The sequence below is a fragment of the Mesoplodon mirus genome (genome assembly GCF_964341445.2).
Source record: "Mesoplodon mirus genome assembly, chromosome: 12".
Classification (NCBI taxonomy): Eukaryota; Metazoa; Chordata; class Mammalia; order Artiodactyla; family Ziphiidae; genus Mesoplodon; species Mesoplodon mirus.
In genome coordinates this window covers 21,505,483-21,520,779 of record NC_138988.1, presented here as the reverse complement: position 1 = coordinate 21,520,779, position 15,297 = coordinate 21,505,483, and the positions used below count along the sequence as shown (strand labels likewise).

The 15,297-nt window shown below is 39.4% G+C and overlaps 1 protein-coding gene across 2 annotated transcripts in view; it reads right to left on the bottom strand.

Annotated features, from left to right (window-relative positions):
- Positions 1 to 759: 759 nt before the first annotated feature.
- EOGT (EGF domain specific O-linked N-acetylglucosamine transferase) overlaps positions 760 to 15,297 on the bottom strand; it is a 36,677-nt gene continuing 22,139 nt past the window's right edge. For both annotated transcript variants that reach the window (XM_082637930.1, XM_082637931.1), the window contains exons 9-16: positions 14,807 to 14,899; positions 14,387 to 14,458; positions 14,154 to 14,240; positions 13,326 to 13,394; positions 10,685 to 10,746; positions 8,001 to 8,120; positions 3,521 to 3,623; positions 760 to 2,938 (exon numbers count right to left, since the gene is read on the bottom strand). In XM_082637930.1, coding sequence (XP_082494056.1) covers positions 2,792 to 2,938; positions 3,521 to 3,623; positions 8,001 to 8,120; positions 10,685 to 10,746; positions 13,326 to 13,394; positions 14,154 to 14,240; positions 14,387 to 14,458; positions 14,807 to 14,899 — 753 coding nt within the window. In that variant the 3' untranslated portion in view covers positions 760 to 2,791. The remainder of the gene's footprint in view (positions 2,939 to 3,520; positions 3,624 to 8,000; positions 8,121 to 10,684; positions 10,747 to 13,325; positions 13,395 to 14,153; positions 14,241 to 14,386; positions 14,459 to 14,806; positions 14,900 to 15,297) is intronic.

Below are 15,297 nucleotides of genomic sequence, written 5' to 3'. Positions count from 1 at the left end.
CCAACTCCACCCCACCCCAGAGCGCCACATCCCTCGTCCCCGTTTTAGTTTTGTCCATACTATGTATCAACATCCAGCACACAGTATATCTTCCTTATGTATGTTAATATTTGTCTCCTCCACCGGAACGCAAGGTCCATGAAGGCAAGGACTTTTTTCTGTTCTGCTCACTGCTGTATCCCCAGAACCTAGAGTAGCGATGGTACCCAGTAGTTGCTCCATCAATAGTAAATAACTGAGTGAATAAATGGAGAACTATGGACATGGATTCAGAAGACCTGTGATCTTTAGAGAAGTCCTTTAAACAGCATCTGACTCTTTTCACGTTAAAAATGGGAACAATTCTGGGACTTCCCTGGTGGTCCAGTGGTTAAGACTCCATGCTCCCAATGCAGGGGGCGCAGGTTCAATCCCTGTTCGGGGGAACTAGATCCAGCAATGAAGATCCCGCGTGCTGCAACTAAGACCTGGAGCAGCCAAATAACTAAATAAATAAACAAATAAATAAATAAATAAAAATGGGAACAACTCTTATGTCATTTTTAAAAGATCATGCAATATAACATTTGTGAAAGCATCATATAATAAACTGCTAAATAATTGTAAGGTACAATTTTTCATTAAACTGAATTCTTCATCAGTGAGCTACTCAATTTGTATAATCTAGAGCTGCCAGATTGCCGAAAAAAAAAGTAAGTGCCAAAAAAAAAAGTAAGCATCTGACATTCAGACACAGAAAACCCTGAAAATAGTCCGGTATTCAAATAAATTGTAAAACGATTTATTCCAAGGCCATACTCCACATGTACAAACAATGACATGCACCTCTTCAAAGACTTAATAAAAAGAGCAGTCTTTACATTTTAAATTTTATAACAGTTTGAAGACCTTCTTTTGCTCCCATCAAAAGTCTGATAAAACTGAGTTCCATAAAGTATCTAATGTATTTTCTTGTTTCTATAAAACATATTGTCTCTTTAAATGTGAAATATGCAAATGTAACATTTTATTATGAAATTGTTCTCAGTGTCTGAAATTCTTGATCATCTACAGAATCACATTGCCATATAGTTTTTAAAATGAGGTAAGAAGACAAACTGTTGGTACCTTTTTTGAGGCCATTTTTTCAGATGTTTACACCTCTCTGACTAGAAGTGCAACGTGGTCTTGACAGCTCCTTTTACGTGAGCAATCTCAGTGGTTACTCAGTATACTGGACAAAGGACAGCAGCAACACCACTCATTTCAAAATTCATATGTTGTAAGTCTTTTAAAACAATGTTAAGATCTCAAATCAAAGCTATTGCTACAGTGATTCACTAATTCCTTGACAGATATTTTAATAAATATTCCTCAACTCTAGAAAACTGTTCATAATCCTTTAAAGCAGGAGTCAGCAAACATGTTCTGTAAAGGTCCAGATAATAAATATTTTAGATTTCTCAGGTCACTTCTCTGCTGCATATTTTTTTTGTTACAACTCTAAAATATTTTTTTTTAAATGTTTAGCTCTGCTGTACTCTGTTAATCCCCTACTTAAAAAAATAGAAGTTGCTAGTCTCTAAATTAGACTGCTCAAGTGTTAATAAAATGTAAACTTCACATTTTACAGTAAAATAAATCCATGGTTTCTGACCACTAAATTGAAAGTTCATAGACAATAGGAAATGAAGCCCATTCAAAGAGTGGGACTGCATTTCAGATATCCTGTTTAATCAATGGCACTTTCTTATGGCTTCTTATTCATTTTGAAATGGACAATTCAGGCATGTCTTTACCTTTTAGGTGTGTGTGTCTTTACTTTTTTCATAGGGAAAAAAATCTCCTCTTGTGACTAATTTAAAGTTTGCAAAATCAAAGGCTGGAATACTTCCATGCTAAAAGAGGTAGACGCATACACATAGGTATATGCACTTACAAGCACGTGTGCAACAAAACCACTATTTGATTTATAAATGCTCTCCACGGCTAAGAAGGAACCAGTGGAAACCAGCTAGAAGGTACACAAAACAGTCCTAAAGGACGTCCTCATTTCTTTTTATCATATGTGGTTGTTACATGTGAGGAAAACATGATTTGCATATGAAATGTGAATATGAACTAATGCAACAGCATGGTTAATTCAGGTTCTTGATGAATATAACCTGGCATTGACTAAAAAGATACAACAGAGAATTCAGCAGGAGTTAGTTTAGACTCTGATACAGTTAAACAGATCTGTTTATAATACTGTTTAATCTATAACACGAGCCTATAGCTTGGTACTGAGAACCACAACTGTGTGTGTGTGTGTGTGTGTGTGTGTGTGTGTGTGTGTGTTTGCATGTTTTCCTTTCCTACTACAAACAGTGCTGTGAACAAATCATGGCAAATAAATGAGTTGTGAATTTGCTCAAATATATCATTAACAAGTTGGAATCCTCTTGAATGACGAGCTCATGGTATTCTATAAAAACATTTACAAATTCTAAAGCTAAGAAAGTTGCAAACTTTGGTATCCCTAAGAAAAAAGCTCAATTACGGCAGTGAGCCCAGGCCCAATTTCTGAACTATAAAAAGTAAAGTTTTCAGTGCAAAAAGAGTATCTTGATAAATAGCAATGACATAACAATCACATGAAACAGTTAAAGACTATAAAACATATAAGTAATACCGTGAAGGCATGTTTTGGTATTAAAAAAAGGTACTTTGGGGCTAGGAGAAAACAGGCTGTTTTACCTATTTAACTGTGAGGTGAGTCTGGGTGGAGGACCGTTTAAACACTCCCTTTTGGCAAAAAGACTCAACACATTTATAGCTCATCATGTTTTTTCTTAAATGGCCACTTCGGGTGTTGCAATACATGGTCTGCAGCCTGAAGGACAAGGTACATAAATTCTTCTACATCAAAAGAGTAGTTGGTAAACTTTGGATGTTCCCCCAGAGTTGGGTGGTGGCCCTGCAAAAACGAAGCAAAAGACAAATTTGTAAGGTGTTGAGGATGTGGTTTTCTGAACAAGAAGAAAGTTATTTTACTTTGGCCAAAGGAACTATTTTAGTTTATGCTCTACATCAGAGGTTGGCAAATTTTTTCAGTAACAGGCCAGATAACATATATTTTCAGCTCCATGGACCACAAAGTCTCCACCACAATTATTCAGCCCTGCCAATGAAGTGCTCAAGCAGCCATAGACAACACATAAACAGAGGAGCAGGACCATGTCCCAATAAAACTTTATTTATAAAAACAACTGGAGGGCCAGATTTAGCCCACTGGTCTGTAGTTTCCTGATCCTGTCTCTAAATAATTTAATAGATCTCTCTAGGCCCAAATTTCATGAAGTTCTCTTTTCCACATAAAGAGAGAGAGTAATTAATTTCTCCTTTCCCCCAGTTTGCAAATATAAAGCACAACAACTCACGATTCCAGAGAAGAACCGTTTTATCTTTGGATTGAAGTTCAAAGATAGTTTGTCACGTTAACCAGACACTTTAAACCAATTAAAAAGAAAACAGGATGAGTTTTGTCCTTGAACTTTACCTTATCTTGAGGAAATACTTTGCTCTGCCTTTGCCAAGTGATGTAGTGGACGCCTCTCAGCCTGGCCAGGTCCAAGTAACAGCGTTCATCTCCACAGTTGTATCTAAAACACAAGGGCATCCACACATGGGGCTTTTGCCTGGGATTGCTGGCCAATACGCAATTCTCTGGGGAGAAAGCTCATCTCCCAAATATGTTCTTACAAAACGTTTTATAAACGGTAAACAAGAGTGAGAGAGATTCGTGTTCATAGCAGCAGCGTTCACAATAGCCGAAAGGTACAAACGACCTGAATGTCTACCAACTGATGAATGGATAAATAAAATGTGGTATATCCATACAAGGAATAATTATTGACAATAAAAAGGAATGAGTACTGATCCATGCTACAACATGGATGAACCTTGAAAACATGATGCTAAGTGAAAGAAGCCAGTCATAAAAGCCCACATATGGTATGATTTCACTTATGTGAAATGTCCATAATAGACAAATCTATAGAGACAGAAAGTAGCTTCGTGGTTTCCAGGGGCTGGGAGGAGGATGGAATGAGAGTAACTGCTGAAGAGTACTGAGTTTCTTTGGGGGGATAATGAAAATTTTATAAAATTATGGTGGTGGCAACAGTCAGAGAAGAAAAAGAAATAAAAGGAATCCAAATTGGAAAAGAAGAAGTAAAGCTGTCACTGTTTGCAGTTGACATGACACTATACATAGAGAATCCCAAAGATGCTACCAGAAAACTACTAGAGCTAATCAATGAATTTGGTAAAGTAGCAGGATACAAAATTAATGCACAGAAATCTCTGGCATTCCTATACACTAATGATGAAAAATCTGAAAGTGAAATTAAGAAAACACTCCCATTTACCACTGCAACAAAAATAATAAAATATCTAGGAATAAACCTACCTAAGGAGACAAAAGACCTGTATGCAGAAAATTATAAGACACTGATGAAAGAAATTAAAGATGATACAAATAGATGGAGAGATATACCATGTTCTTGGATTGGAAGAATCAACATTGTGAAAATGACTCTACTACCCAAAGCAATCTACAGATTCAATGCAATCCCTATCAAACCACCAATGGCATTTTTCACAGAACTGGAACAAAAAATTTCACAATTTGTACGGAAACACAAAAGACCCTGAGTAGCCAAAGCAATCTTGAGAACAAAAAATGGAGCTGGAGGAATCAGGCTCCCTGACTTCAGACTATAATACAAAGCTATGGTAATCAAGACAATATGGTACTGGCACAAAAACAGAAATATAGATCAATGGAACAGGATAGAAAGCCCAGAGATAAACCCACGCACATATGGTCACCTTATCTTTGATAAAGGAGGCAAGAATATACAATGGTGAAAAGACAGCCTCTTCAATAAGTGGTGGTGGGAAAACTGGACAGGTACACGTAAAAGTATGAGATTAGAACACTCCCTAACACCATACACAAAAATAAGCTCAAAATGGATTAAAGACTTAAATGTAAGGCCAGAAACTATCAAACTCTTAGAGGAAAACATAGGCAGAACACTCTATGACATAAATCACAGCAAGATCCTTTTGGACCCACCTCCTAGAAAAATGGAAATAAAACCAAAAATAAACAAATGGGATCTAATGAAACTCAAAAGCTTTTGCACAGCAAAGGAAACCATAAACAAGACGAAAAGACAACCCTCAGAATGGGAGCAAATATTTGCAAATGAAGCAACTGACAAAGGATTAATCTCCAAAATGTATAAGCAGCTCATGCAGCTCAATAACAAAAAAACAAACAACCCAATCCAAAAATGGGGAGAAGACCTAAATAGACATTTCTCCAAAGAAGATATACAGATTGCCAACAAACACATGAAAGAATGCTCAACATCATTAATCATTAGAGAAATGCAAATCAAAACTACAATGAGAAAAATTAAAAAAAAAAAACTACAATGAGATATCATCTCACACCAGTCAGAATGGCCATCATCAAAAAGTCTAGAAACAATAAGTGCTGGAGAGGGTGTGGAGAAAAGGGAACACTCTTGCACTGCTGGTGGGAATGTGAATTGGTACAGCCACTATGGAGAACAGTATGGAGGGTCCTTAAAAAACTACAAATAGAACTACCATACGACCCAGCAATCCCACTCCTGGGCATATATTCCAAGGAAACCATAATTCAAAAAGAGTCATGTACCAAAATGTTCATTGCAGCTCTATTTACAATAGCCAGGAGATGGAAGTAACCTAAGTGTCCATCACCGGATGAATGGATAAAGAAGATGTGGCACATATATACAATGGAATATTACTCAGCCATAAAAAGAAATGAAATTGAGTTATTTGTAGTGAGGTGGAGGGACCTAGAGTCTGTCATACAGAGTGAAGTAAGTCAGAAAGAGAAAAACAAATACCGTATGCTAACACATATATATGGAATCTAAGAAAAAAAAAAAAGGTCATGAAGAACCTAGGGGTAAGACGGGAATAAAGACACAGACCTACTAGAGAATGGACTTGAGGATATGGGGAGGGGGAAGGATAAGCTGTGACAAAGTGAGAGAGTGGCATGGACATATACACACTTCCAAACATAAAATAGATAGCTAGTGGGAAGCAGCCGCATAGCACAGGGAGATCAGCTCGGCGCTGTGTGACCACCTAGAAGGGTGGGATAGGGAGGGTGGGAGGGAGGGAGACGCAAGAGGGAAGAGATATGGGAACATATGTATATGTATAACTGATTCACTTTGTTATAAAGCAGAAACTAACAAACCATTGTAAAGCAATTATACTCCAATAAAGATGTTAAAAAAAAAAGTTATGGTGGTGGTTGCACAACTCTGTCAATATATTAAAACCACTGAATTATACGATTTAAATGAGTGAATTGTATGCTGTGTAAATTATGTCCCAATAAAACTGTTTATAGAAACACGCACACACAATAGAGTGGGAGAGATTATTTTTAAAATGTTCCCATAACTAAATTATCTTAACTTTCCAAAAGCAGAATCGGATTAAAGAATGGAGGGGACCTTTATCAATAGGACTGTGAACTTGATATTAACTCCTAATACCCCTATCTTTGTACATATGAACATGGCCTTGGGGTAGGTAACATATCCTCCAAAGCAGAAATTGATCCCAGGTCTGTTGACCTCCAAGGCCTGAGATTTCTCAACGACATTTCTTTCCCTCCTTTCTTCCCTCCCTTCCTCTCTGGAAGAAATGAAGAATTGAAATAGAATCTACAATTACCTGGCTATTTGTCTAACATATATATATTTTAAAATGTTTTTCAGGGTGTTGGAAGTTCATGACAACTTTTTTCTAATTAGTCTCTCATTTAAATGCCAAGTCAAGTCATTTTTAAAATGCGACCATAAAATCAAAATATTTAGATGCAAGGAGGGGAAATCAGCTAACAGTAATCACTATTGGTATCCAGAGTAGAATTATTAAAGGAGAGAAGTCCATGTCTCCATAACCAACCACCGAGTTAAAGGAACACTCTGGGAAAATTACTTTCCCCTTGAGGCCTCAGTCTCCCTGTGTATGGAATCAGTGAGCACTAGGCAAAGTGATGGGCTTATGTTTTGGAGCTGTGCTCTTCACCAGGCATACAGGTACTCAAACTCTCTATCTCTCTTTTTTTAAATTGTGGTAGAAAACACATGACATACAATTTACCATCTTAACCACTTATAAGTGTACAGTTCAGGGGTAAGTATACCTTATTGTTATGTGACCAATCTCCAGAATGCTTTCATTTTGCAAAAGTGAAACTCTGTCCCCATTAAACACTAAGTCCCCGTTCACATCTCCCCCCAGTTCCTGGCAACCGCTCTTGTACTTTCTGTCTCTATGAATCTGACTACTCTATGTACCTCATATAAGTGAAATCATATGGTATTTGTGCTTTTGAGAGTAACTTATTTCACGTAACATAATGTCCTCAAGGTTCATCCCTGTCATACAGCATGAGATAGGATTTCTTTATTTTTTAAAGCTGAATAATATTCTATTGGATGTGTGTGTATCACATTTTGTTTATCCATTCAACAGTCAGTGGACAACTGAGTTGCCTCCACCTCTTGGCTAATGGAAAAACGCAGCTATGAACGTGGGTGGGCAACACACAGGTTCTCTCTTAACACAATAATTACGCTGATTGCAGGGAGATGCTTTCAGTTTGACAGGAACACAGAAATGCACTCAGAGGAAGGAAACCGTAGACTCACATCTCCCGAATCCTGCTGAGATGGGGAAGGAAAGAGATATTTGCTTGCTAAGGGCAATGGCAGGCTGCAGACGTCACATTTTTAGTTTTAGGTCTTTTTTTCTTTTTAGATGCCTACATGATGTGGCTTCTTTGTGATGATTAAATAGTAAGCCTTTTGATGCTCTGAATGAAAGCCTCAGCTGGCAGAAAAAGCATTATCAGCTGACTCAATGTAAAACTGTCCCCAAACACTTACAGTTCAAACACAGCAGCCCAGTCTGGAAGGAAAAGTAAATGGGTAAGACCAGCTCCATGCATTCCAATAAATATGTCCGTGTTATGTGTGATCCTTAGCTGCTCTAAAAACCCAAGTTCCCTGTGAACATAAAGAACAACAAAAGAAAAAAGGGGAGGAGAGGGAAGGTATTAAGTTCAGTAAGTTCATGATTCATGGTAACAGCATTCATACAAGTATCTTTCCCAATTTAAAGCACATTCTGCCATGATATTTTTTTGCCAATTTCAAATCTACTGCAGAAATTAACAACTTAATTCCTTAATAACATTTTCTCTAAGTTAAGCTCACTTTTTTTTAAACTTACATTTTCTTATTTTAGAAGAAAACTTTTATACCTGTCTTAAATGGAAAACCAGTAACTCATGACGTGAACAAAACTGTAAAAATAGATATAATGAAACTAAAAAGCATTCTTCCAATCTAGGTAGATAACATTGCAAGGCAGAGCTCTGAGCCTGAGGCTTGCTCCCTCTTTATGAAAAATGAAATCAGCAAGCATTAAAGTGATGTTATGATATATTTGCACCAAATTGAAAACTATTTCCTTAAAATCATATAGGAATTTTTTTTTTTTTTTTTTTTTTTTTTTTTTTTTTTTTTTTTTTTTTTTTTGCTGTACGCGGGCCTCTCACTGCTGTGGCCTCTCCCGTTGCGGAGCACAGGCCCCGGACACACAGGCCCCGCGGCCATGGCTCGCGGGCCCAGCCGCCCCGCGGCACGCGGGATCCTCCGGGATCGGGGCACGAACCCGCGTCCCCTGCATCGGCAGGCGGACTCTCAACCACTGCGCCACCAGGGAAGCCCCATATAGGAATTTTTTAAAAATAAAATAAATTCTTCCTTGTGTGATTTGAGTCATTCAGTTACCATCTGGGTACTCCTAAGATTGTCTTGGATGCCATGAGGGTATTTTCCTGTCTTTGTGGATTTATGAGGGATAAATCCACCATTTTATGCACCTTGGGACTGTAAAAGTAGTCTTTGAATTCAAGACACTAAAAGATGTGCAAACTCTGAACCGAAAGTCAGTGAGGCTGGGAAGAAACGATGGACAGAGGCTAACACTCTGAATAAACATAATGGAATCCGATCTCCCAGTCCCACCCACTCAAAGTGAAGAAAAATAAATAGATCCGCTGGCATCTAAGAAGGGAAAGCAAATTTCCTCTTAATCAGCTTCACCTCTTTAAAGAGCTTCCTCTCCCAGCAGAACAGAAACCCCACACTCTGCACAAGGGAAGGGAGACAAAGACACCAAGTGTGTCTCACACGAGGTACACGTGCCTCAGTTTCTCCAGGAATGCCAACCGATACCGAGGCAAGGAGGGGCGTTCGTCCGGGGGAATATATCCGTGGAGTTATTATTTCTGGGAAAGGCCCGAAGATCAGGACTCACAAACCTCGATGCTGTTAGGTTACTACTGTGTCCCTCCCATTGGCAAGGTCTGAATTTACTGTCACTCTTCCTTCACCTGGGAAACCCCTAGGTATTCTTCAAAGCCAGTCAGCGACACAGCCTCAGAGGTGTCCCCCCACCAGTTCTTTCATCCTGACCCCAGGCCCTCTTCTACCTCCACATTTTTCCTCAGGTGGCAATGAGGGGAGTCACCGTGGTGAAGTGTCACCCGTCCAATAGGAATAGCTTCGCCAACCTCACAAGACTCTCAGAAGAGGAAGATGAGACACAGCTAGGGAAGCGTAAGAGTAAGTCTCAACAAATGACAGCTGTTCTTGCAACTGCTATTTATTCATACTCAGTGTCTGAGGTCCTCAAGACAAGAGCCATGCTTCCTCCATAACTGCATTCCTACTGCGAAGCCTGGTGACCGGCCCATGGCAGGTACCTGATAAAGATGTGTTGTATACATGAACAAATGTATAATGAATGAGGTGCAAAACACCCACACTTACCAATAAGTTTAAACCTAGCTGTGTCAGGCACCCTATGCTGGTAATATGTATACTTTTTTTTTTTACATAGAACAAAACTGTTTGGAAAAGAAGACTATGATTGTGGGGGCGCAAAGGAGGGAGAAAAAAGCTTTCACTTTCCTTTGGAACTTTTCTATACTGCTTGACCTTTTCTACCAGGAACATGTATTATCTTTATAGTATTATTGTTTTCATGTCAACACAGGTTACCTAGACAGTAAATGATAGGCAGATTCTGTCTTTCCAAGCTGTTTACTTGTATCAGAATTTTAAAAGTAATATTTGAAAAGATTTTTAGAAGCCTCATATTATTTGATGAACCTCAAATTATTCCCTTAATTATTCCCATATTGTAGGTCAGAAGTTGAAACCCAGCAGCTAGCAGGCAAATGAAGCCTACAACATTTTTTTTCTAATTCGGAATTAGTTGCCGACTTTTAGAAATTCAGAAATTTCAAATGAAACTCAGGATACATCACTTCTCTTTAAAAAAGGGATGGTGCGGCAACATCAGGCCCCTCACAGCTGAAGAGCTTCTGCCCGCTACGCCCGGGGTCCTCACCTGCCCATTTCATTCACCGATGGCGTCCGCTTGGCCCTTCCAGGTCTACATGCGCCAGCAACTCCCATTCTCAAAGTCCTTCCTCTCCCCCATTAACTCATCAAAGCCAAAGACGACAGTGTCTGCCCAAGAGTGGGTTATTACTTACTTATACTTATAATCGACAATCTGGACCTCAAAGGTAGATACCGTTTTCAGTGCATTTACAAGCTGGGAAAATAAGAGAAACCTTTAGAATTTCTTTTCCTTCTTTCTCTTCTGTTTCACTTACCTTGGAGTCCCCAAATTTTTATTTTTCATACCCAGTATTTTCCAAGCGTTAAATATCCTTCAGGTCTATTGTGTTTAACCCTTAACTGAGTTCAAGTGCAGGCTCCACGCCTGCATTTTAGGGAGGATATGCTACCTCCCTAAAACTGCACTGCTCTGAGTTGCTATGAGGCTGGAGGGTGACAATTCATAAGAGCAAAGGGCTTCACATAGATGCACATGAAGTGTTAGCTATGGTTATTCCAATAGTTAGTCCCTCAACTTTCAACATATATTCGTTGGGTACCTACTTTGTTCCAGAACTTTCTTCCTACCCATTATCTCATTTCAGACAAACCCCTAGTGCTTTGGGACCTCATCCACCGAAAATACTAAATTCCGGGCAGAAAAACATTTTCAACATCTCTACGCAGGAAAACAACTATACTTTTAGCGAAGAGAAAACAACAAAGCACAATTGATCGATCATCAAATGTACCGCCATGGTTCTCTATGTCCCTCACAATTCTAATCTTGAAGTAGGGCAGGACTGCATGAACCATCATTTAATGAGAGCATCTGGGTTTTGCTATCTATTCACGAGCCAAGCAAAAGAGAAAGGTGCTTTCTGCCTGGGAGCTGCCTGTCCAAGAGACGCCAATCCTGGGAGAAAAGCAGCCAGTTGGGCGCTCTTTGGCTTGGTATTGGAGCTGAATTACCAAATCCCACCTTTGGGCAAGAGCATCTGGGCGATCTGCGGAGCTGGATCTGAAAATGTCGATGGCTGCACTGTAGCACCCACTGATGCTACCCTTCCACTGGACTTCTTTCCAGCAGCCGATGCTGTTCCTCAGCCTGCCCCTTCCCGATGGACTGGGAGGCAAGGTGGGTCGGTCTCTTCCAAGGTCAAATTGTGTTAGAGCAGTGGAGCGCTCTGCTGAAGAAGCAGGCTCAGACCCTGACGAACTTGGCTCACCCCTCATTACTCTGCTCATTAGCTGGGTGACCTTGGGCATGTTTTTTAACCTATAAGCCTCAGTGTCCTTGTCCAGAATAGAGAATAATAATAAAATACCTATATTTTCGGTTTGCTGGGAAAGTTGCAGTACAGGCATGGGGAGCACATAGCAATATACTTGGTACCTAATTGCAGCCAATACCTGTTACCTCTATCGATACATACTATTGATCTGCCTGCTAATGAGGCTTCTCACCTGTCTACCCCAACACTGCATTACGTGATACTTTTATTTCCAAGTGTTTAAAACACACATACATACACTGTTCATTTCTTCCATCCACACGGCTCACAATCAATGCCTCATTACACCCTATGTTCATGTCCTCCATAATCCATATGCACCTCGAGAAGAGATGCTAATTACATAATTTGGATCAGCCTGTTAGGCATCCAAATTAATCTGTGTGAAACATTTTACCCATCAAAACCTGCCCCCAGTTGCCCTCCCATCTCAAGTCCACTGAACTGCTTAAGCTAAAAGCCCAGGAGTTCGCGCTTGATTCTCACTACCTCTCCTGGCTGTACCTGAGTCTATAACTGTACATTTCCACAATAAGTATCATAGGCTTCATCTCCAAGATATATCCTGAAACCACTTATTTTGTCATCCCTACTGTCACCCCCTTCATCTAAACTCTTATCGGGACAACAGCTCTTAATCAATCTCCCCACTCCTACTCTTGCAGCCAGGGTCATTTACAAATAAATAAGTCTGTTTCATCTCTCTCTCTCTGTCTTCATTTTCTATTTGCTGCTGTGACAAATTACTACAGACGTATCATCTTAAAACAACACAATTTATCCTCTTATGGTTCTGTAGGATAGAAGTCCTACACAATGAGATAGAAGCCTCACTGGGATGAAATCAAGGTGTAGGCAGAGCTGCACCCCTTCTGGAGTCTCTAGGGGAGAATCCTTGCCTTTTCCAGCTTCTAGAGGCCATCCACATTCGAGTAAACCTTACTATTGCAAGGACATCGTCCAGTTATGCTGTTGTAGGGAGGCTTCCATGGTGATCTCCTTGAGATTAAGTATAATTTATGAATTGATGTTGTTGAAATGAGTCAGGGAGGATAAGAGGTGAACAATTCCTAAGACACCCATGAAAAGGATGGAGACTTTTCCAACTTAGTCTGCTGCTGGATGCCACAGTCCTGCCACAGTCCATCAGCCATCTCCCCAAAGATACTCTCCCATTGTTTTGCTGCTAGTTTGCCCAGAGACAAAAAGTTTGGCAATCCATAGCAGCAAAGGCAGGACTCAGGCAGTTTTGTCTCTGTTTCCACATTGAGGTGGTGCAGATGAATGTCTACAGTAAGGCAAAGCTCATTCAGCAATGGATGGTTTGATGACTTGCAGTAGAAATCCAATAAATAAACTGGGCACAGCCATCAGACTTTTCTAAAAGCTAATAATTTCAAATCAAAGCATTTAGTATGATGTGAAAAAAATAAAGCACATCAGTCATAGGAAGTGAAATTCAATATGACGCTATTAAAAATGCATCCCCAAAACTAACCTCATTTTGGTTGAGTATTTTCCGGTATTCTGTGCTCCGTGCGAGAATGGTGACTCGAATTTTTCCATCCTGTGGAAAAGGCAAAATAATGCTGTGTATGCCTGGACAGATAAATGAACAACTGAACTTAAAATGTGATTTTCACCGAGAGATGAAACTCAATAAGGACACTTTTATGAAACTTTTTTTTTTTTTTTTTTTTTTTTTTTTTTTGCGGTATGCGGGCCTCTCACTGTTGTGGCCTCTCCCGTTGCGGAGCACAGGCTCCGGACGCGCAGGCCCAGCGGCCATGGCTCACGGGCCCAGCCGCTCCGCGGCATATGGGATCCTCCCAGACCGGGGCACGAACCCGTTTCCCCTGCATCGGCAGGCGGACTCTCAACCACTGCGCCACCAGGGAGGCCCAGAAACTTTTTTTTTTTTTTTAGCCTGATTTCTTCACAGTTCTCTCAGGGGATAAAAATGCATCCACTTTAGCCACAGAAGGCAAAACCCGTTCATTACACTACTTCTTTCTGGTTGGTTGGGTGGATTTGGGGGCAGAGTTTATGTGGGCTGGGTAGGGGTTTGGGGAAGGATGAAGAGATATAGGGAAAAGAAAAGGAAAAGAAAAGGAAAAGAAAAAGAGAAAAAAACACATTCTTCCACTATCTCTTAGTTTGTCGAAATTTCCTCGGTTGTTGACATCTGATTTCAAATCACTCCAGGTCAGAAAACAACCCAGAAAACACTGTCTGCTGATGATCTCCTTTTTCTGCAAAGCTGGTATTGATTTTTATTCGGGGTGGAAAGTCAAGACCACCTCAGAACCCATAATGTAGTCATTACCTTGGGACCCTCTTGTGTGATGTTCAGTCTGTGCAGTACATGCTGAGAAAATGCCCGGAATAATCCAGTATTTTGACAGCCAGATATCTAAAATAAAAAAATATTTCCTATTACAATGAATAATATCTGCATTACTATTTAAGATGTTCTCAAGTTATATGTAAGTGTTATCTTAAAATCCATCACGAATAAATTATCTGAATAGGAATGTTAACCACAGATGACATGCTTACCAGAGGGGTATTATAGAACAGCCCATATCTCATCCGGGGGAGTAAGGAAAAAATAGCTTCTTTAAAACATACCTAAGAATGAAGATATTTTAAAAGGTAAGAGAACACAGTTTGCACCCTTCACACCAAAACAGCACTAATAATTACAGAAAATAATTTAATTAATCTCTATTTTGCATCAAAATATTTTGCATAGCCAATTATTTCACTCAAGTGAAATTCATATTCTTGAAAAAGTTATGAACAAAAGGTTTTAAAAGCTACATGGTTAATAACCATGATGATTCTAGTTATTACAAAAGAAACTGAGTTAGAAATCAAAGGTAATAGCTCATAGAAACTCAGATTAAATATTTATTTGATGAGTGAGTCATCTGTAATGACAGTTATTTACAGACATTTCAGTAAAGTTTCCAGTACCCTTTTGGAATCGTAAGTTTTCAAATGTATAACATCATAATCAGTAAATGCTTTCCATGTATCGGAGAACAGGTCACCATATCCGTAGGAGCTCTGAAAATGGAAACAAAATAAGTTAGGGAATTTGGCTAAACTTGGCTTTTCAAAAATGTGAGAAAATACCCGAATTAGCTTCTTAGTATTAAGAACCAGCAGTCTGAAATAAGCTCATAAAATCCATAGAAAAAAAATGGATTTCCATCTTGGGCCTGAGCAAGTCCCTAATCTGATGTAATATCATCAGAAATAATCACCACAATTATAATCTTAGTTTTCCATCCTAGCCCTTTTTATTCTCATGTCCTTAAAACTGCAGTCATTGTGGGGGATTTTCCCCCATGAATTTTCTATCCAAATCACAGATACACACAACACATATGTACACCACCTTTTGTACACACTGTGATATGCTCAGGGAGCAAAACCCATCAGAGCAGACAGAATACACTTTT